The sequence below is a fragment of the Carcharodon carcharias genome, chromosome 3 (genome assembly GCF_017639515.1).
Source record: "Carcharodon carcharias isolate sCarCar2 chromosome 3, sCarCar2.pri, whole genome shotgun sequence".
Lineage (NCBI taxonomy): Eukaryota > Metazoa > Chordata > Chondrichthyes > Lamniformes > Lamnidae > Carcharodon > Carcharodon carcharias.
Window position 1 is genome coordinate 63,299,971 of NC_054469.1, and position 21,261 is coordinate 63,321,231.

The 21,261-nt window shown below is 43.3% G+C and overlaps 1 protein-coding gene across 1 annotated transcript in view; it reads right to left on the reverse strand.

Moving 5' to 3' along the window:
• The window catches only part of malrd1 (MAM and LDL receptor class A domain containing 1), a 290,471-nt gene extending 269,614 nt beyond the window's left edge, over nucleotides 1–20,857 (reverse strand). The window contains exons 1-5 of the mRNA XM_041183945.1: nucleotides 20,834–20,857; nucleotides 20,003–20,186; nucleotides 11,908–12,013; nucleotides 11,120–11,487; nucleotides 9,551–9,969 (exon numbers count right to left, since the gene is read on the reverse strand). Of these exons, the coding sequence (XP_041039879.1) occupies nucleotides 9,551–9,969; nucleotides 11,120–11,487; nucleotides 11,908–12,013; nucleotides 20,003–20,186; nucleotides 20,834–20,857 (1,101 nt within the window). The remainder of the gene's footprint in view (nucleotides 1–9,550; nucleotides 9,970–11,119; nucleotides 11,488–11,907; nucleotides 12,014–20,002; nucleotides 20,187–20,833) is intronic.
• Between the last annotated feature and the right edge of the window lie 404 nt (nucleotides 20,858–21,261).

Sequence of the window (21,261 nt, forward strand, 5' to 3'; positions counted from 1 at the left end):
ATACCATCACTGCTTTCAACAACAAACAGTATCAAAACTGCAAAAGGATGAGCTAGCAGATCTCAGCCTTTATATATTATCCTAATTTAAGCACATAGCCTCACCTAAATTCCTTGTACTACATAGGAACAATTGTGATGATATTGAGGCAACGCCAGTAATGTGACTGAACGTTATTAATGCAGGACATATTCCCGTTATTAATGTCAAATTTGAAAAGCCTAATGTTATAATTGCATTGCAATAAAATATTTCACTGCGCATTTGTAATATGTTCACAAAATGCATTGAACACTTCAAACATCTGCAAATATTAACACCTTGTATTAAGTACATCACAAGGTGCCTTCTTTTTGTAATTGTGTTTTGTGACTATACGGCACTTTTTAAAATTTATTCTTTTATGGATTGTGGGCATCTCTGGTAAGGTTAGCATTTGTTGTCCATTCCCAATTGCCCTTGAGCTAAGTGGCTTACTGGACCTTTCCACAGGGTAGTTAAGAGTCAATCACATTGCTGTGGGTCTGGTTCATTAGTAAACCAAGTGGTTTTTTATGACAATTGATGATAGTTTCATGGTCACCATTACAGAGACCAGCTTTCAATTCCAGATTTTATTAATTGAACTTAAATTAAACTGGATAACTATCAGTGAACTGCTATGGGAGGATTAGGCTAAGATGCCAGCAAGGTTGATTCACAGTGCTCTCTAGTTTTTGGTCATTGAAATCAATATTCAGATATTAAAAGGAGATAGAGAAGTAACATTAGAATGGATAGCTCAAATTGAGAGAGCTAACACCAGCATAGATCAAAGCTCTGCAGTCCTGCTGCAATTGTGAATGGTGGTGGACAATGAGCAGGGGGAGAAGGCTCCATGAACATCCCCATCCTCAATGATGGTGTATCCCAGCATGTGAGTGCAGGAGTGAAGGATGAAGTATAATCATCTTCAGCCAGATGTGCGGCATGGATGATTCATCTTGGCTTCCTCCTGGGGACCCTAGATGCGATCCTTCAGTAAATTTGATTCAGTCCACAAGATATCAAGAAATGACTGAATCCACTGGATCTAAAAACAAAACTATGGGCTCTGATAAAATTCTGGTTGTACTGCTGAAGACTTGTACCCATGGCCAAGGTGCTTCAGCACAACTCCAACACTGGCATCTAGTTCATAATGTGGAAAATTGGTCAAGTGTGTCCTGTATATGAAACGTAGGGCAAATCTAACCCGGCCAATTATTGTCCCATCAGTCTACTCTTGATCATCAGCAAAGTGATGGAAGGTATCATCAACAATGATATCAAGAGCCACTTACTCACTAATAACCTGCATGCCAATGTCAGTTTGCATTCTGCCAGAACCACCCAGGTTCCAGGCTACATTACAGCCTTAGTCCAAATATAAATGTAGGAGCTGAATTCCAGAGATGAGATGAGGTGAGAGTCACTGACCCAAATATCAAGGCAGCATTTGAAGGCATCAAGGAGCCTTCGTAATATTGAAATAACAATCAGTGGGAGAACTTTGGTTGGAGTCATATCTAGCACTAAGGAAGATGGTTGTAGGTAATGGAAGCCAATAATCTCAGCCTCGGAACACACTGCCGAAGTCCCTCAGTACAGTGCCCTAAGCCCAATTATCTTCAGCTGCTTCTTCAGTAACCATCCTTCCAACATAAGATCAGAAATGGGGATGTTCACTGATGATTGCACCATGTCCAGCACCATTCATAATTCCTCAGATACTGAAACAGTCATGCCAGCATGCTGCAAGACCTGGAAAATATCCCAGGCTTGGGGCTGATAATTGTTGAATAATATTCATGCCACACATGTGCCAGGCAATGACTATCTCCAACAAGAGCAAGGATATCCACTTTCCCTTGGCTTTCAATGTCATTACCATCACTAATTCCCCATCAGCAACATTCTGGGAGTCACCTTTGACAAGGAGCTTAACTGGACTGGCCACACAAGTACTGTGGCTACAGAAACAAGTGAGAGGCTGGGAATTCTGGACTAACTCATCTCCTGACTTCCCAAAGCCTTTTTGCCATCTACAAAACACAGGTCAGGAATTAATGGAATATTCTCCACTTACCTGGATGAGTGCAGCTCCAACAATACTCAAGATGCTGGACACCATCCAGGACAAAGCAGCCCGCTTGATCAGCAACCCATCTACCACCTTAAACATTCACTCCCTGGAAGGACAAGGGCAGCAGACACATGGGAACACCACCGCCTGCAAGTTCCTCTCCAGGCCACATGCCATCCTGACTTAAAAGATTATTACTATTTCTTCATCACTGCTTGGTCGAAATCCTGGATCTCCCTCCCTAATAGCACTGTGGGTTTACCTATAGCAGATGGACTAAACTAGTTCAAGAAAGGTGCTCAACACAACTTTCTCAAGGGCAACTAGGGATGGGCAATAAATGCTCACAACCTATGAATGGGTAAAAAAAAAAATGAGACAGCCATCATCTGTGTTTTCATTTTTATGGCACAATGTAAATGAAAAGTTTCAACAGTGAACCTCGCAGCACTAGCTGGAGGGTTACCCTGATGGATTGTACAACTCTTCTTATGATTAAATAAACTAACAAAATATACTTTCAGCACTCTGTGCCTTGAAGAACCACGTTGTCTTATGGGGCTTTTTTTTGAGTATGAGGTCAGTAACACAATACAAAATAACGCAAGCCAATATTCTACTTGTTTGAGTTTCCATCTCAGGTGAACTGACTTCAGGAAAGTAGCTTGACACTATTTGGGCTTTATACTACTATCGAATATTAAACAAGAATATTAAACACTAAAATATTCCCATGTGCTGCCTATAACTTCTGGATGTTAGTGAAGAACTGATAGGATATTCAACTCTTCAATATTAAAAGCATCATTGGCATTTATGTGCCAGCAAGCATAGTATTGTGCATATGGTTTCATCCACCTCCACAATATTGTACTTTCTCTAAGTATTACAGAACATGCAATGCAGGCCCAGATTTTTTTCCACGATGGAGAGAAGTGGCTGAAAATCATAAGTCCCACCCCAAACACAGCACTTCCCATTTCCATGGGAGGTGGGAATGGAGGTGGGGACGTTTCACACAAGCGTGGTTTATGGAAGCACCTGGTCATTTAAATCATCAGCTGCGCTGCCTCCAATGAAGTCGGATTTTGGTAGGCCAGGAGTGTGAAACTCAAAGTCTGCAGATTAGACCAGGTACGGGCAGGTCTGAACTTTGTGGATTTGTTTATGGTGGGGTGGGTATGTCATGTCTAGTTGGAGGCCTGGTGAAGGGCTTAGTACTGGCCTGCTGGTGTTGAGGTGAAGTAGTAGTGATAAGTTTCGTGAACACGTCCTGCAAAGGAAATGTTCACGAAACCTATCACTTCAATTCGTCAAATCCAGTGAGGCATTGGCGATGCAGGCTGCTTTGGTAATGGCTCTCATCCAGACGAGGACAGGGAGGGCCCGGCGCCGGTTGGCGCAGGACTAGGAGGAGAAAGGGCCTGAGCAGCAAGAGGCAGCGGGTCGTCTAGAAGGTCAAGACGCTGGTGAACAGGGTCCACTGAAATGGTGAGCATTGGCCTGACCATGGCTGTATTTCAAGTGGTGCTCTTATCTAGAGATGAAAGGCAATGCAGGAGGTGCCTTCCTATGTCCCAGGATGTGATTGCTCACATCTGCCAGCTTCTTCAGATAGAGCTGCAGCTGCAAGGACTCTGGAGGAGTAATGTGGAGCTTCTGGCCTGCAGTGAGCGAATGGCTCTCCTGATGCCCTGTAAGTATGGCACCAGGGTGGTTGACCCTATGAGTTAACCACGGAGTGGGCGACTTCTACCTACCCGCCATGAGATTCGCCATGCTCCTCGCGGAGCTAAAGAGCCGAAGATAATGCATGCTGGGCCATCCCACTGCCTTGCGGGAATCATGCCGACTTTCCTGCCCAATGTGATTGACTGCTAATGCTCTTGGGACAACCAAAGGGATGGGCAATAAATACTACCTTGTTAGTGTTGCCCCCAACACAGGAACTGATAAAACGAAGTATAACTTAATGCTAAACAAAAACAAAAATACCTGGAAAAACTCAGCAGGTCTGGCAGCATCTGCGGAGAGGAGCACAGTTAACGTTTCTAGTCCGAATGACCCTTCAACAGAACTAAGTCAAAATAGAAGAGAGGTGAAATATAAGCTGGTTTGGGGGTGGGGGGGTGGTGGGACAAGTAGAGCCAGTGATAGGTGGAGATAACCAAAAGATGTCGCAGACAAAAGGACAAAGATGTGTTGAAGGTGGCGATATTATCTAAGGAATGTGCTAATTAAGGGCAGAAAGCAGGTCAAGCAAGGTACAGATAGCCCTAGTGGGGGTGGGGTGGGGGGAAGGGATCAAAAAAGGCTAAAAGGTAGAAATAAAACAATGGATGGAAATACATTTAAAAATAATGGAAATAGGTGGGTAAAGAAAAATCTATATAAATTATTGGGAAAAAAGTTGGGGGATCAGAAAGGGGGTGGGGATGGAGGAGAGAGTTCATGATCTAACATTGTTGAACTCAATATTCAGTCCGGAAGGCTGTAAAGTGCCTAGTCAGAAGATGAGGTGCTGTTCCTACAGTTTGTGTTGAGCATCACTGGAACAATGCAGCAGGCCAAGGGCGGACATGTAGGCATGAGAGCAGGGTGGAGTGTTGAAATGGCAAGTGACAGGGAGGTCTGGGTAATGCTTGCGGACAGACCGAAGGTGTTCTGCAAAGCGGTCACCCAGTCTGCATTTGGTCTCTCCAGTGTAGAGGAAACCGCATCGGGAGCAATGAATGCAGTAGACTAAATTGAGGGAAGTGCAAGTGAAATGCTGCTTCACTTGAAATGAGTGTTTGGGCCCTTGGACAGTGAGGAGAGGAGAAGTAAAGGGGCAGGTGTTACACCTTCTGCGGTTGCATGGGAAGGTGCCGTGGGAGGGCGTTGAGGTGTGGGGGGGTGATGGAGGAGTGGACCACGGTGTCCCGGAGGGAACAATCCCTGCGGAATGCTGTTGGGGGGTGGGGGGGTGGGGGCGGGGGGGAGGTGGGGGGTGAAGGGAAAATGTGTTTGGTGGTGGCATCATGCTGGAGTTGGTGGAAATGGCAGAGGATGATCCTTTGAATGCAGAGGCTGGTGGGGTGATAAGTGAGGACAAGGGGGACCCTATCATGGTTCTGGGAGGGAGAGGAAGGTGTGAGGGCGGATGCGCGGGAGACGGGCCGAACACGGTTGAGGGCCCTGTCAACCATCGTGGGTGGAAAACCTCGGTTAAGGAAGAAGGAGGACATGTCAGAGGAACTGTTTTTGAAAGTGGCATCATCAGAACAGATGCGACGGAGGCGAAGGAACTGAGAAAATGGGATGGAGACCTTACAGGAAGCGGGGTGTGAGGAGCTGTAGTCAAGGTAGCTGTGGGAGTCGGTAGGCTTGTAATAGATATTGGTGGACAGTCTTATCACCAGAAATTGAGACAGAGAGGTCAAGGAAGGGAAGGGAAGTGTCAGAGATGGACCACGTGAAAATGATGGAGGGGTTAGGGTTAGGGTTGGAAGCAAAATTAATAAATTTTTCCAGGTCCAGACGAGAGCATGAAGCAGCACTGAAGTAATCATCTATGTACCAGGGAAATAGTTGTGGGAGGGGACCGGAGTAGGACTGGAACAAGAAATATTCCACATATCCCATAAAGAGACAGGCATAGCTGGGGCCCATGCGGATACCCATAGCCACACTTTTTATTTGGAGGAAATGAGAGGAGTTTAAGGAGAAATTGTTCAGTGTGAGAACAAGTTCAGCCAGACGGAGGAGAGTAGTGGTGGATGGGGATTGTTTGGGCCTCTGTTTGAGGAAGAAGCTAAGGGCCATCAGACCATACCGGTGGGGGATAGAGGTGTGGAGGGATTGGACGTCCATGGTGAAGAGGAGCCGTTGGGGCCAGGGAACTGGAAATTGTTGATATGATGTAGGGTGTCAGAGGAATCACGGATGTAGGTGGGAAGGGACTGGACAAGGGGAGAGAGAATGGAGTCAAGAAAGCAAGAAATGAGTTCCGTGGGGCAGGAACAGGCTGACACAATCGGTCTGCCAGGACAGTCCTGTTTGTGGATTTTGGGTAGGAGGTAGAAGCGGGCCGTCCATGGTTAGGAGACTATCAGGTTGGAAGCTGTGGAAGGAAGATCATGCTCTCGTCTGCACCTGGAAAAATTTATTAATTTTGCTTCTAATTTCCACCCCTCCATCATTTTCACATGGTCCATCTCTGACACTTCCCTTCCCTTCCTTGACCTCTCTGTCTCAATTTCTGGTGATAGACTGTCCACCAATATCCATTACCGACTCCCACAGCTACCTCGACTACACCTCCTCACACTCCGCTTACTCCATCCCATTCTCTCAGTTCCTTCACCTCTGTCGCATCTGTTCTGATGATGCCACTTTCAAAAACAGTTCCTCTGACATGTCTTCCTTCTTCCTTAACCGAGGTTTTCCACCCACGGTGGTTGACAGGGCCCTCAACCGTGTCCAGCCCATCTCCCGCGCATCCGCCCTCACACCTTCCTCTCCCTCCCAGAACCATGATAGGGTCCCTCTTGTCCTCACTTATCACCCCACCAGCCTCCGCATTCAAAGGATCATCTTCCGCCATTTCCGCCAACTCCAGCATGATGCCACCACCAAACACATCTTCCCTTCAGCCTCCCTGGCAGCATTCTGCAGGGATTGTTCCCTCTGGGACACCCTGGTCCACTCCTCCATCACCCCTTACACCTCAATCCCCTCCCATGGCACCTTCCCATGCAACCATAGAAGGTGCAACACCTGCCCCTTTATTTCCCCTCTCCTCACCGTCTAAGGGCCCAAACATTCCTTTCAAGTGAAGCAGCATTTCACTTGCACTCCCTTCAAATGAGACTACTGCATTCATTGCTCCCAACGCGATCACCTCTCCAGTGGAGAGACCAATCACAGACTGGGTGACCACTTTGCAGAACACCTTCGGTCTATCCATAAGCATTACCCAGACCTCCCTGTCGCTTGCCATTTCAACACTCCACCCTGCTCTCATGCCCACATGTCCGTCCTTGGCCTGCTGAATTGTTCCAGTAAAGCTCAATGCAAACTGCAGGAACAGCACCTCATCTTCCGACTAGGCACTTTACAGCCTTCCAAGACTGACTATTGAGTTCAACAATTTTAGATCATGAACTCTCTCCTCCATCCCCACCCCCTTTCCGATCCCCCCCTTTTTTCCCAATAATTTATACAGATTTTTCTTTTCCCACCTATTTCCATTATTTTTAAGTATATTTCCATCCATTGTTTTATCTCTACCTTTTAGCCTTTTTTGATTCCTTCACCTCATCCCACCCCCACTAGGGCTATCTGTACCTTGCTTGTCCTGCTTTCTACCCTCAATTAGCACATTCCTTAGATAATATCACCACCTTCAACACCTCTTTGCCCTTTTGTCTATGACATCTTTTGGTTACCTCCACCTATCACTGGCCCTCTATCCAACTCTACTTGTCCCAACACCCCCCCACCACCTCAAACCAGCTTATATTTCACCTCTCTTCTATTTTTACTTAGTTCTGTTGAAGGGTCATTCAGACTCGAAATGTTAACTGTGTTCCTCTCCGAAGATGCTGCCAGACCTGCTGAGTTTTTCCAGGTATTTTTGTTCTTGTTTTGGATTTCCAGTATCCGCAGTTTTTTGCTTTTATAACTCAATATTGCCTGATTTCTCCTTTCTAAAGCAAGTACCAGGCTCAGTAGTATTAATGTAGAGGGTCAATGCATCTGCAAAAAACAAAATATTGTAAAACAAATTTATTTGTGACTATAGATTATCTTTTGCATATCAATTCACAATGGCTGTGAAACTTTAAATTATATGGAGTTGGATCTCAAGTACCAAGACTGTCTGCTTCCACATCCACAATATCAGCAGCCTCAGCCCTGCCTCAGTCCATCTGCTAAAACCCTAGTCCATGTTCTTATTAACCCCAGCCTTGACTATTCCAAAGTTCTTTCTGCTGGCCTTCCATCTTGCACCCTCCATAAACTTGAGCTCAGCCAAAACTCTGTTTTATGTATCCTAACACGCACAAATCCTATTCACTCATCACCCCTGTGTTCACTGACTTATGTTGGCTGCCAGTCCAGCAATGCCAACATTTTAAAATTATTATCCTTCTGTTCAAATTCCTCCATTGCTCACTGCTCCCAATCTCTGTAGCCTCCTCTGAGAATAATGCATCACTCAATCCCTGGCTGGTTGTGTAACCTCACCTCCAATTTTCCAATGTTGGCAGCCATGCCATTAGATACTTGGGCCTTCAGTTCCTGCTTTAAATGTCACTGCCTCTCCATGTCTCTCTCCTCCTTTAAAATGCCTCCTAAAACCCACTTCTTTGACCAAGCTTTTAATTATCTGTCCTACTGTTGCCTTCTCTGACTCAATGTCTATTTTTGTCTGATGATGCTACTATGAAGCAAAAGGCAGGATTTTCTCCACTTTGGAAATCATGGCATCATGGTCAACTATGGGTCAAAAGCCCACACTGTTTGAAGAACAGTCACCCAGCTGCAATTTTCCTCAAATTGGTCAATTGGCAAGGTATTGGTGTTGGAACTAACAAATGTCATAGGACAGGATAGGGACAGCTCTGAAATAGTCCACCTCTGATATCATACATCGAAACCAATTAAAAAAAGCAAAAATAAACATATGCTCGTGGCACCACATGCAGCCAAGAAGTTTTTATTTATTTTAATAAAAATTTTAAATAAATTTTTGAGGTATGCTTTTACACTGAGGTAATGGTACAATTCAAAAGCCTTTTTAAGAGTATTGCATGAAATATATACGTTCCAGCTACAAACAACCACAAACAAACAGACTGCGAGACGGCCCAATCTCCTATTTTATAAAACTCATAAATAAGATGTACATTATCAAGAACTTAAGGAAGTCAATCTGACAACCTATGATCGATGGACTTTAATACAAAAGTCAGAGTGCAGTGGATCTTCCACTTATATTCTGTGGCTTAAGGAGGCTTGCATTTTACAACCTACTGTAAACATTCATAATTGTGCAATCCTTTTAATTTATGCTTTATTTCAATTTTAATGATGGTCCATGTTGTGAATTGTTATTACTTGTTTCATTTGTATCGCCATCACATTTGATACCTGCCGCCATGATGAATTTTCAATAAACTAATTATCTATCTATCGACCTATATACCAAAATTTGATTAAAAGTGATCCACTGCTCTTGTTATTCTGCTACTTATAGTATTCAAATAGCACCTTTAATATAGGAAAATGTCCAAAAGCACTTCACAGGAGCATCATAGAACAAAATTTGACACCAAACTACATAAGGTATTAGGACAGATGGCTGAACTCTTGGTCAAAGAGGAGCATCTTAAAGGAAGCAAGACAAGGAAGTTTAGGGAAAGAATTCCAGATGATTCTGTATTATTTAACTATGCTTACCTGGAATGGTTGAGAACTATTGATAAATAGAGTCTCTCTTATCCAAATGTCACCATGGTCACCATATTTTGCCCAAAGTTCCTCACCCTTCATATTGCGGAATGTCCTTTTGCGAATTGCCAGCCTAAAAATCTGTTCTCCAAACATGTGATAATTGAAGCGAAAGATGCAGGTCTTGTTGATATGATTAACAGTGGCATCCAAGACTGGGCTGAGGAGAACAGCTGTACTTCCAAATTGTTGGTCAGATGCTTCAATGTAAAGGTAGTAGCCTTCTGCTGTCCCCAGTGTGTGGTCTTTGGATGGCCCTGTATTGACTGTTGAAGTTTGTCCCTTATTTCTTGTCCAGTTAAAATCATCTTCTTTAGCTTGCTGCCAGTTACACAGCCCATTTTCAAAATTACAAAGCAGATCATGAGCTGTCAAAGACAGGAAAAAAAGGGATTGATTACGTAAATGTGTAATCATGCACAGACACTTATATTTGAAAATTGTTTCCTAATGTGAACCAGGAGAAGAGGTTGTGGCTAGAACCATCTGCGACATTAGCTCACCAGAAAGCCGAGTGAATCTAAAATTCCAAATTATGTGCAATGTACTCTACCATGAACTTCATGCAACTTCTTCAATTTACTGAGAAAATTTCAAAGGACAAATGTCAACCCATCCTTCTGTAGATAAATGTGTAACGTTGATTTGAAGTGATGGTGGAAAACAGATGATATCGGTTCAGTCAGCCATTATATATCTCCTTGGATTTTCATTTCCTTTGCCCCCATCAGAGTATGTGTGGTTAAAGGGAGGTTCCCCAATTTAAAAATATCTAGTGGGCGCCCAGGCTATCAAGATCCTAGGGATGTAGCTTAAGCGCCATAGCATAGGGGAACATATTGAGGCAGATCCTCTATGCTTCAGAGGACTCCAGCAGCTCCAACGTCAGAAGCTTGTGGTTGGGGCCTATCAGCCCCCTTGTGGGGGAGTGGTGGTTGGGCGGTGTGGGGGAAAAGGTGGGGGACAATGGTTAATTATGAATTTTGACAGCCGTAATCTTTGGGGATCCAGGTCAAGGTTTGGACCTCCAGATGGCCCCACTTCCATTGCAGACATATCTTCATACCCACGTCACCAGGCTGGGCTATGTAAACTCCTGGCCTGGGAGCCCTCTTTCCTCACCGTGACATGGGTTTTTTCTTTTTTTGGGGGGCTTGGGGCTGAGGGTGGGGTGGTGGCGAGGGTGGAAGGGTTTACTGGAAAGAGGATGAAGGCTCTGCCCTAAACAAGGCCCTGCAGAAATTGAAAAAGTCCAGCACCCAACATATCACATCTGAGTCCTGACCTAATTCCCAAGCCATTAGCCACATGCCTGCCTGATGTACAGAACTTCGGGCAAGTTGCATTTTAGCCAATGTTAATTATAATGATTGGCAAATAGCAATTAAGCTAAGGAACAATACACCTGGACATTGATGTATGTGTAAAATAATTTATACAAATGCTCTTTTCAATTTAAACACAAACTTCTTGGATGGGCAACATTAGCCTTTACCAGAATTCTCAAGTTCCACTTACCACAGTTGTCTTCATCAGAACCATCACCACAGTCATCTACAAGGTCACACACTCGTAACTGGTCAATGCAAGCTCTGGTTTCTTCACACCAAAACCAGTTTGTGCCTTCACAGTTGTCTACAGCTGGTGGGAGGGAGCAGTTGACAAACATGATATCGTCCATTGCTGCCACACCATCATAGATGCTCAGGCTGACTTTCACCAACGTAAGATAGAAGGGTCGCGTTAGACGCCCGAGCTGCACAGAACCTTGCAACCACTGATTGTACTGAGTATTGTAAGTCCACCACACCACAGTACGAGTCTGCACACCATCGACGTCCAGATACATCTTTGCTGCCCCTACAGCCTGCCCATAATTGTAATACCTGTTGCAGATATAAAATGGCAGATAATTGGTTCAGACATTAAAAATGGTCAAAAAATAACCGCCCAGTATTGGCTAAAGGATGCCTTCATGATTTAAGTCAGTAAAAAGCTGATTTGATGGAAATAGCTTTAAAAATTATACTAATTATCATGTAATTTTAACTTAAATTTTGTTCCAGCGAAGAAAAGGATACATTTCTCAAGTGAAGCTGGGAGTGCGTAAGGGAAAAATTTATCCTTAAAGTTTTCCATTCCTAATATCTGTTAATGATATATATAAAATAAACTCAAATTGTGAAGGGCTTTAACACGAGTTGCAACTTCCAAAATTATCTTAAGTGCAGTAGAGAGATCTGATACTTCAAAAAAATCACCTCCACATTCTGTCAAATCCTCATGAATTTGAAATTATTTCCTACCAAAAAGACATGGTACATCCTGTGCCTGACTGGTTGAATCGGGGACTGGCCAGTTCTGCGGTCTGAAAAAAGTTGCTCTTGTCGTTCAGAATAAACATGAAGTGTCCTGAAATAAAAGGCAGATAATTCCAAAAGTGCACTTGAAAAGATAATTTAAATCACTATGCAATGCCACACAATTTGCATTTATATAGTGCCTTTAACATAGTAAAGCATCCATAGGAGTGCAATCAATTTTTTTTAAATGATCCAAAGAAGGAGATATTTGGATAATTTTAAAGGGAGTGCAGGAGGAGAGAGGGATCCGTGGGTGTACCTACATAACTCTTTGAAGGTGGCAGAACAAAGAACAAGCTGAGAAGGCTGTCAAAAAAAAACATATGGGATCTTTGGCTTCTAAAAAGAGGCACGGATTACAAAAGCAAAGAGGCTATGCTCAACCTAAGGGCAGGAGTTTTAGGTCAGCAGGCGCGATTGGCGGGGTCAGGAGCGGCTGGGGAACAGACTGCCAACCACTATCGGCCCCTAGCCACGATTTCACACGGGCTGACCAATTAATGGCCAGGCAGCGTGAAGGGCACGCTGAGAAGCTCAGTGCTGCTGGGGTGGGGGGCAGGAGGAGGGCGAGCGCTGATGTAATTGTGGGCGCGGGGCAGCGCTCAATTAAAGCTCTCTGAAGGCAGAGACCTGCCCCAGGGAGCTGAAGAATTTTAAATACAAAAATAAACAGCATGAAATCTCGAAAAGAATGTCCACACATAAGAATCACTCCCCTCAGCGTATAGATAATAAAAATTCTGCCCAAACATTTTTATTTTTTTAAATTAATATCGGGAACCTCAGCCTGCCCTTGGATGAGGTTTCCTCAAAAATCCAAAGGCCACTTGGCCGACTAGCCCACCCGCCAACCGTAACATTGGACGGGCAGTGAAAAATCGGCATCAACTGGCTTCTTATAGGCCTTAATTGTCAGGGGGCATGCTGCTGACTCTCACGCACGCCCACCGAATGAAATATCGCATGAGTGCGTGATGACATTAGGACACCTACCCGATGCCATCGTGTGCTATTTTACACTCAATTGGGTCGGGCACGCGTCCACCCATGGAATGAAAAATTCTGCCTCATGAGTTCACCAAAGTCTAGGAGTTGTTGTCAGCAAACTTATGTTCTACCATACTATTGAAGTATCCCCACACTGCAATCAAGTCGAAATTAGTGAACTGATGAAAACTTTCCCTTTTACACTATTAGTCTTGCTGTAAAAACCCTCAAAAAAGTTACACCTTGTTGTATGAGGTTTTTAAAGGTTACTTATGAACAGCCTCACTGTTTCTGAAAAGTTAGTTTTATAGCTGCGGAATTTCAATCTTTTCCATTATCATAAAAAATTACATTGTTTTAAGTTTATTTATGATATTTCAGCTTGCACTGCAATCTCATGTGCATGTCACAATCAGTTATTTCGCTGTCTGTAAATTTTTTAATTACTTACTGTGTAAAATAGTTTTTCCTCATGCCAATTGCTTTAAATCAACGTTCCTCGGTGCTCAACTTTTGCGCCTATGAGAAGAATTTTTTCTGTCTGTTGTAACTCAACCACTCATGATTTTGAACATCTCTATCAAATCTCTGCTGCACCTTTTTGTCTCTAAGGAAAACTAACCCAGCTCCTCAGATCTATCCATGTAGCTGAAGTCCCTGGTCCTTGGAACAATTCTAATAATCTCTCCTGCATCCTCTCTAAAGCCTTCACATCCTTCCTAAAGGGGCAGTGCCCAGGATTGGACACAATGCTCCAACTGAGGTTGAAACAACGTTTTATGAAGATGCATCATAACGTCCTTGTTTTTTTACTCTGTGCCTATATTTTCAGGTTCAGGATCTTATATATCTTTTTAACCATGTTCTCAAACTGCCCTGCCATTTCCAACAATTTGTGCACCTATTCCCCCATATCTAACTGTTCTTGCATCTACTTTAGGTCTTCTCACTTGTCATGCCCTATACAGAAAAGTGATATTATGAACTTGCTGTAAACACTAAACTGGACACAAACAGGCTATTAAAATGCTTGCTGCAAATCATTTGGGGAAATGTTGGTGTAGTGGTAATGCATTAGGCTAGTAGTCCAGAGCACCAGGCTAATGCTCGGGGGATGTGGATTCAAACCTCACTATTGAGGAATTTTAATTTAAGCAATAAATCTGGAATTGAAAACTAGTTTCAATAATGGTTACCATCATCGATTGTTGTAAAAACCCACCTGGTTCACTAATGCCCTTTAGGGAAGGAAATCTGCCATCATACTTGGTTTGGCCCACATGTGGCTCTAGATCCACAGCAATATGGTTAACTCTTAACTGTAGTGACCTAGTAAGCCACTTAGTGCAAGGACAGTTAGGGATGGGCAACAAATGCTGTTCTTGCTAGGGATGTCCACATACCATGAAAGCATAAAAGGTGTGGCACTTGAACTAGACAGTACTCGGTCTCAAGGAAAAACTTAATTAAATATTGACGTTCACAGCCATCTGGGGAATCCACACATCTCTTTGATTAAGATTAATCCAACACAAAAGGACTATAGAATTTCTAGGCTGCCTACCTCCTTACTTCATGCGGGGAAAAGGAAAGGTTGAAACTCCATTTGTGGCAGATGGGCAAGTGAATGAACCTTCCATTGAATTAAAATGGCTTTCCCCATTGAAACTAGACTGGGTCAATCTCAAAAACTTTAAACCACAACACAGATTGTGGAATTAACATGAACACTACCCCCTTATTTTGACCAGGCTTTGAACTTGTGAAACGTCACATGGTAAGACAGCTATGTGTTTCTTGGACTGTTTAAAGGAACAGCTCGAAGCTGGTTACTGTTAGAACACCAGAGCCATCAAAATCATCAGTTCAGCCCGTCTATGATTCAGACTTGAAATAGGCTGTGAGACATCAGGCTTAGTACGTAACCTGTTCCAGTTAAAGTTTAACAGAGAACCAAGAACCTAGCTAGTCGATGACAGGAAACCTCACAATCTGCTGTGAATCCTTCACCTTACAAGACCCTCACTTCAACTTTAAAGCATCAACTTCATTCAAGACACCAGGCTGGCACGTGACAATCCAGAGAACATAAACCAGAGACTGAAATAATTATAATCTGTGAAAGAACATTTCCTTCATGTGTATCTAATCTTTGTGTGGGTGAGAATGCACGTGAGAACGAATGTATGAGGTGCCGCATTTTAATTCGGGGTAAGTTCAACAATAATATTCTTTTTTAAACTCACAAAAGCTTGCTGCTGAATTATTTAATTAGAACATGCACTCCAGGGTAAGAAAAGAGATAACTCCTACATACAAAATATACTGATAATGGGAAGTAAGGAAACACATACATTCTGTCTGTGACACAATGTTTAATTGGAGCAAATTTTGACCCAATTGAGATTGGACATCAAACGATCTAACAGATAACACAAAGGCATTTGAGGGGTTGAGAGAGGTGGTGGTGAGGTAGAGCTTGCTGCCATAAGCATATTTATGGAAACCTGGTGTTTTCCTTTCGAATGATGCCATTGGTGGGCACCATGTTTTGAGAAATAGGAGGAGGTCAAGGAGAGGTCTTTGGCAGACATTAGAGGTAGCTGACTGGAGGTGGAAAGCAAAGTTACTGCAACAGATTTTTGAGCAATGACTGCTTTGGTAAAAGTAGAACAGAGCCAGAACTATTCGACTCAGCTCGACAGCATTGTGCCTTTGAAGGATGACGGTGTGGTCAACTGTGTCAACTGTGTCAGCTGCAGACAGGTAAAGAAGGATTAGCTTTGTGAAAAAGGAGAAGCAATATATGCGTCAGTGACAGCTGAAGGAATGGTATCAATCTTAATGACAAAGAAGTCAATGAGCTCCTCATTGTTGGAGAGGTGCAAGACTGAACAGATGGTGTAGGAAGGAGGGTTTCCAATATCTGGATCAGTGGGATCTCTTCTGGGACAGGTGGGACCTGTACAAGAAGGACGGGTTGCATCTAAACTCGAGGGGCATCAATATCCTGGTTGCGAGGTTTGCTAGTGTCACACGGGAGGGTTTAAACTAGTATGGCAGGGGGGTGGGAACCAGAGCAATAGGTCAGCAGGACTCAGCAGAAATAAATGGCTGGGAACCAGTGAATATGGCCAGTAGGACTAAGAAGAAGGGCAGGCAGGGAGAAATTACTGAACACAGTGGGACTGGAGGTCTGAAATGCATTTGTTTCAATGCGAGAAGTATAACAGGCAAGGCAGATGAGCTTAGAGTTTGGATTAGTACTTGGGACTATGATGTTATTGCTATTACAGAGACTTGGTTGAAGGATGGACAGGATTGGCAGATAAACATTCCAGGATTTAGATGTTTCAGGCAGGATAGAGAGGGATGTATAAGAGGTGGGGGAGTTGCACTGCTGGTTAAGGAGAATATCACAGCTGTACGACAGGAGGACACCTCGTTGGGCTCATGCAGGAAGGCAATATGGGTAGAGCTCCGGAATAGGAAGGGTGCAGTCACAATGTTAGGGGTTTACTACAGGCCTCCCAATTGCCGGCAGGAGATTGAGGAACAGTTTTGTAGGCAGATTTTGGAAAGATGTAAAAGCAATAGGGTTGTTGTGGTGGGTGATTTTAACTTTCCTTATATCGACTGGGAATCACTTAGTGCTAGGGGTTTGGATGATGCAGAATTTGTAAGGTGCATCCAGGAGGGCTTCCTGAGACAATATGTAGATAGTCCAGCTAGGGAAGGGGCAATACTGGACCTGGTATTAGGGAATGAACCCGGACAGGTGGTCGAAGTTTCAGTAGGAGAGCATTTCGGGAAAAGTGACCATAATTCAGTAAATTTCAAGGTACTGGTGGATAAGGAAAACAGGAGTCCTCGGGTTAAGGTGCTTAATTGGGGGAAGGCTAATTATAACAATATTAGGCAGGAACTGAGGAATCTAGACTGGAGGTGGATCAACAACTGATATGTGGGGGGATTTTAAACGTCAGTTGATAAGAATTCAGGACCAGCATGTTCCTGCTAGGATGAAGGATAAGCATGGCAATTTTCAGGAACCTTGGATAATGAAGGATATTGTGAGATTAGTCAAAAAGAAAAGGGAAGCATTCGTAAGGGCTAGAAGGCTGGGAACAGATGAAGCTGTGGGGAATACAAAGGAAGTAGGAAGAAACTTAAGCAAGGAGTCAGGAGGGCTAAAAGAGGTCATGAAAAGTCACTGGCAACCAGGATTAAGGAAAATCCAAAGGCCTTTTATACATATGTAAGAACAAGAAGGTAGCCGGGGAAAGGGTAGGCCCACTCAGGGACAGAGGTGGGGATCTGTGTGTGGAGCCAGAAGAAATGGGAGAGATACTAAATGAGTACTTCTCATCAGTATTCACCAAAGAGGAGGACTTAGTGGTCGATTTGTCTAGGGAAGAGTGTGTAGATAGCCTGGATCATGTTGAGATCAAAAAAGAGGAGGTGTTAGGAGTCTTGAAGAATATTAAGGTGGATAAGTCCCCTGGGCCAGATGGGATCTACCCCAGAGTACTGAGGGAGGCAAGGGTGGAGATTGCTGGGGCCTTGACAGAAATCTTTGTATCCTCATTGGCTACGGGTGAGGTCCCAGAGGACTGGAGAATGGCCAATGTTGTTCCATTGTTTAAGAAGTGTAGCAGGGATAATCCAGGAAATTACAGGCCGGTAAGCCTTACGTCAGTGGTAGGGAAATTATTGGAGAAGATTCTTCGTGACAGGATTTACTACCATTTGGAAGCAAATGGGCGTATTAGTGAGAGGCAGCATGGTTTTGTGAAGGTGAGGTCGTGTCTCACAAACTTGATCGAGTTTTTCGAGGAAGTGACAAAGATGATCGACAATGGAAGGGCAGTGGATGTTATATACATGGATGTCAGTAAGGCCTTTGATGAGGTCCCTCATGGCAGACTGGTACAGAAGGTAAAGTCGCACGGGATCAGAGGTGAGTTGGCAAGATGGATACAGAATTGGCTTGGTCATAGAACACAGAGGGTAGCAGTGGAAGGGTGCTTTTCTGAATGGAGAGCTGTGACTAGTGGAGGGATCAGTGCTGGGACCTTTGCTGTTTGTAGTATACATAAATGATTTGGAGGAAACTGTAACTGGGCTAATTAGTAAGTTTACAGAAGACACTAAGGTTGGAGGAGCTGCAGATAGTGAAGAGGATTGTCAAAGGATACAATGGGATATAGATCGTTCGGAGACTTGGGCGGAGAAATAGCAGATGGAGTTTAATCCGGACAAATGCGAGTTAATGCATTCTGGAAGTTCTAATACAGGCAGAAATTATACAGTAAATGGCAGAACCCTTTAAGTGCATTGACGGGCAGAGGGATCTAGGTGTACAGGTCCACAGGTCACTGAAAGTGGTAACACAAGTGGATAAGGTAGTCAGGAAGGCATATGGCATGCAGGAGTATTGAGTATAAAAGCTGGGAAGTCGTTGGAGAGGGTGCAGGGGAGGTTTACCAGGATACTGCCTGGTCTGGAGGTTATTAGCTATGAGGAGAGGTTGGAGGAACTCGGATTGTTCTCACTAGAGCGACGGAGATTGAGGGGCGACTTGATAGAAGTTGACAAAATTATGAGTGGCATGGACAGAGTAGATAGGCAGAAGCTTTTTCCCAGGGTAGAAGAGTCAATTACTAGGGGACATAGATTTAAGGTGAGAGGAGAAAACTATAAAGGAGATGTGCGGGGCAAGTTTTTTACGCAGAGGGTAGTGAGTGTCTGGAATTCGCTGCCAGAGGAAGTGGTGGAAGCAGGTACGATAGTGATGTTTAAGAGGCAGCTTGACAAATACATGAATAGGATGGGAATAAAGGGATACGGACCACGGAAGTGCAAAATGTTTTAGTTGACTGGCAATATGATCGGTGCAGGCTTGGAGGGCCGAAGGGCCTGTTCCTGTGCTGTACTTTTCTTTGTACTTTTATTCTTTGAAGTGGGGTTCGAGAAGATGATTGGTAGGAGAGAAAATAGGCTGAGGGGCTTCTTTGCATTACAAGATGATCATGGGGAATTGTAAACAGCTCTGGCCATGGAGAAGAAGGCATAATAGTGTTATATAATATATATATTATATATATATAATATATATATATATACATAATAGTGGGACTCGAACTCAAGTTCTGTCGAAGGGTCATGAGGACTCGAAACGTCAACTCTTTTCTTCTCCGCCGATGCTGCCAGACCTGCTGAGTTTTTCCAGGTAATTCTGTTTTTGTTTTTGTTTTGGATTTCCAGCATCCGCAGTTTTTTTGTTTTTATAATAGTGTTTTATATCGTTCAGTCACATCTGGAATGAATGGTTAAGCCAGTTGTGTGCTACTCACATTTAAAAGTGTGTTGCTTGGAGTTGCCCAATGTAAGACTGACCAACTTCAACATTAGAATCAAAAACAAAAATGCTAGAAATTTGCAACAGGTAACTTAGCATCTGTAGTGAAAAGATATTAATGTTTATGGTGCAATTATTTATCAGAACTGTCTGATCTCCGTGCAGCCGGTTTGTGGGGGTGGGGGGGCCGTGGGCTGGTGGCTGCCGTTTTGCAACTGTGACTGATACTCAGAGGAGGCCACTGAGAACTTCATGTGAAGCCAAACTCTGCCTTCGCCGCAAAAGCAACATGGCAGACATAGTTAAAAAAAAATCAGCTGAAATTGCTTCAGCCATTTGTCAAGGCTTGGAAAATGCTTATGTTTCCAATTTTTGCTCTAAGACAAACTCAAAACTTTTGAAGCCAGTTGCCATCAGCCTTCCAAAACCAGGTAAAATAAAATGGTTAGAAAACAAGTGAAACAATCTCAGGTTTTACCCTTCCACTGATTGTTAATTGAAAATAATTTAGGAGCATCTAAAATCTGATTCACTATAGTTCAGCAGCAATTGAAAGAGAAAAAAATAATTTGAAAGGTAGTTGAAAATGGACAAATATTGCCCAGTGGTTGGTCTGAGAGGATACTTTGTGGATCTGATGCAAAGCAACAAAGCTCTAAAGTGCAAAGATCTCGCACAATGAATTCCTACCTTCAGCTGTATTGCTGGTGTGATCTTGAGCAGGGGCCTGATTCTTGATATTTGAAGGTAAAGCACTGCTTGAACTCCTGATCCAATCAAAGTTATCATTAGACACGTTCTCAAACCAACCACAGCTATCCTCTTCAAAGGTACATGTAGAATCTGCAACACACAAACAGTTCAGGAATGTTACCTTCTTATGCAAATCATATAATGTTTATAGTTCCTTTAAGATCTTCTTCAACAAAAACACCCCTTCAGAATTGTTAAATTCAAAAGAAAAACTGTAACAGATGGGTTCAACACATTCTTCCACACCTAAATTGCTTCAGCTTGAAACAGCAGGGGTTCTTAGAATATTTCCTCTTTCATTTTCCTGCCCTTGTCAGGTTTGCTTCCTCCAACATGCGAGGAGGAGAGTTATTGTGGGTCACAGTCCCCATTTAACATTACACACCCAATTAAAAAAGATGTTTCTTTGGAGTTCAATAAATACCTTTTACTGTGCTTTTAATTTCTTTTTACAATGGGTACAGAATGGGACCATTAATACTGGATGAGGAAATAAGCACTCTGTTCCAAAATCCAGGATGATTAGATTAAGAGTCATGAAAGGAAAAATACTTTAACCACCCAGGTTTATTTTGATTAATGTGCTAATGATCACATTTTAAAACTTTTCAATGTCATTTATCTTTGAATATATATTAAGAAAGGATTTTATTTCTGTGTGTTCTCTATCATCATATTTTGGTTAGGACATTGATTGCATCTGAAAACAAGTGTGCACGGCATATACCTGTTCATGTGGCACAGAATCCACATGAAATTAGCGCTCACTGTATGCATCAGATGTGCAGCCATCTTACTGTGCTGCTTGAAGGCTGCTGGTCTGTTCATGAGGGCAGGGAACTGGGCTTCCCTGATATTAATTAAAAGCAGCTCTTAATGGAGAGGTGCATTGTGGCTGCATGCAACTGTGAAGATACATAGCCAGCTCTCTGCAAGAGTGACTCAGTTAGTCCCACTCCCCCCACCCTTTCCCTACTTTTTTCCCCTGCACTTTTTTCTCTTTAGATTATCCAATGCCCTTTCAGTGCTATAATTGAATCTACATCCACCACACTCAGGCAGTGCATTCCAGATCATAACCATTCACTGCATTTAAAAGGTTTTTCCTCAAGCTGCCTTTGATTTTTTTGCCATTCATCTTAAATCAGTGTCCTCTGGTTCTCGACCATTTCACTAATGGGAACAGTTTGCCCCTA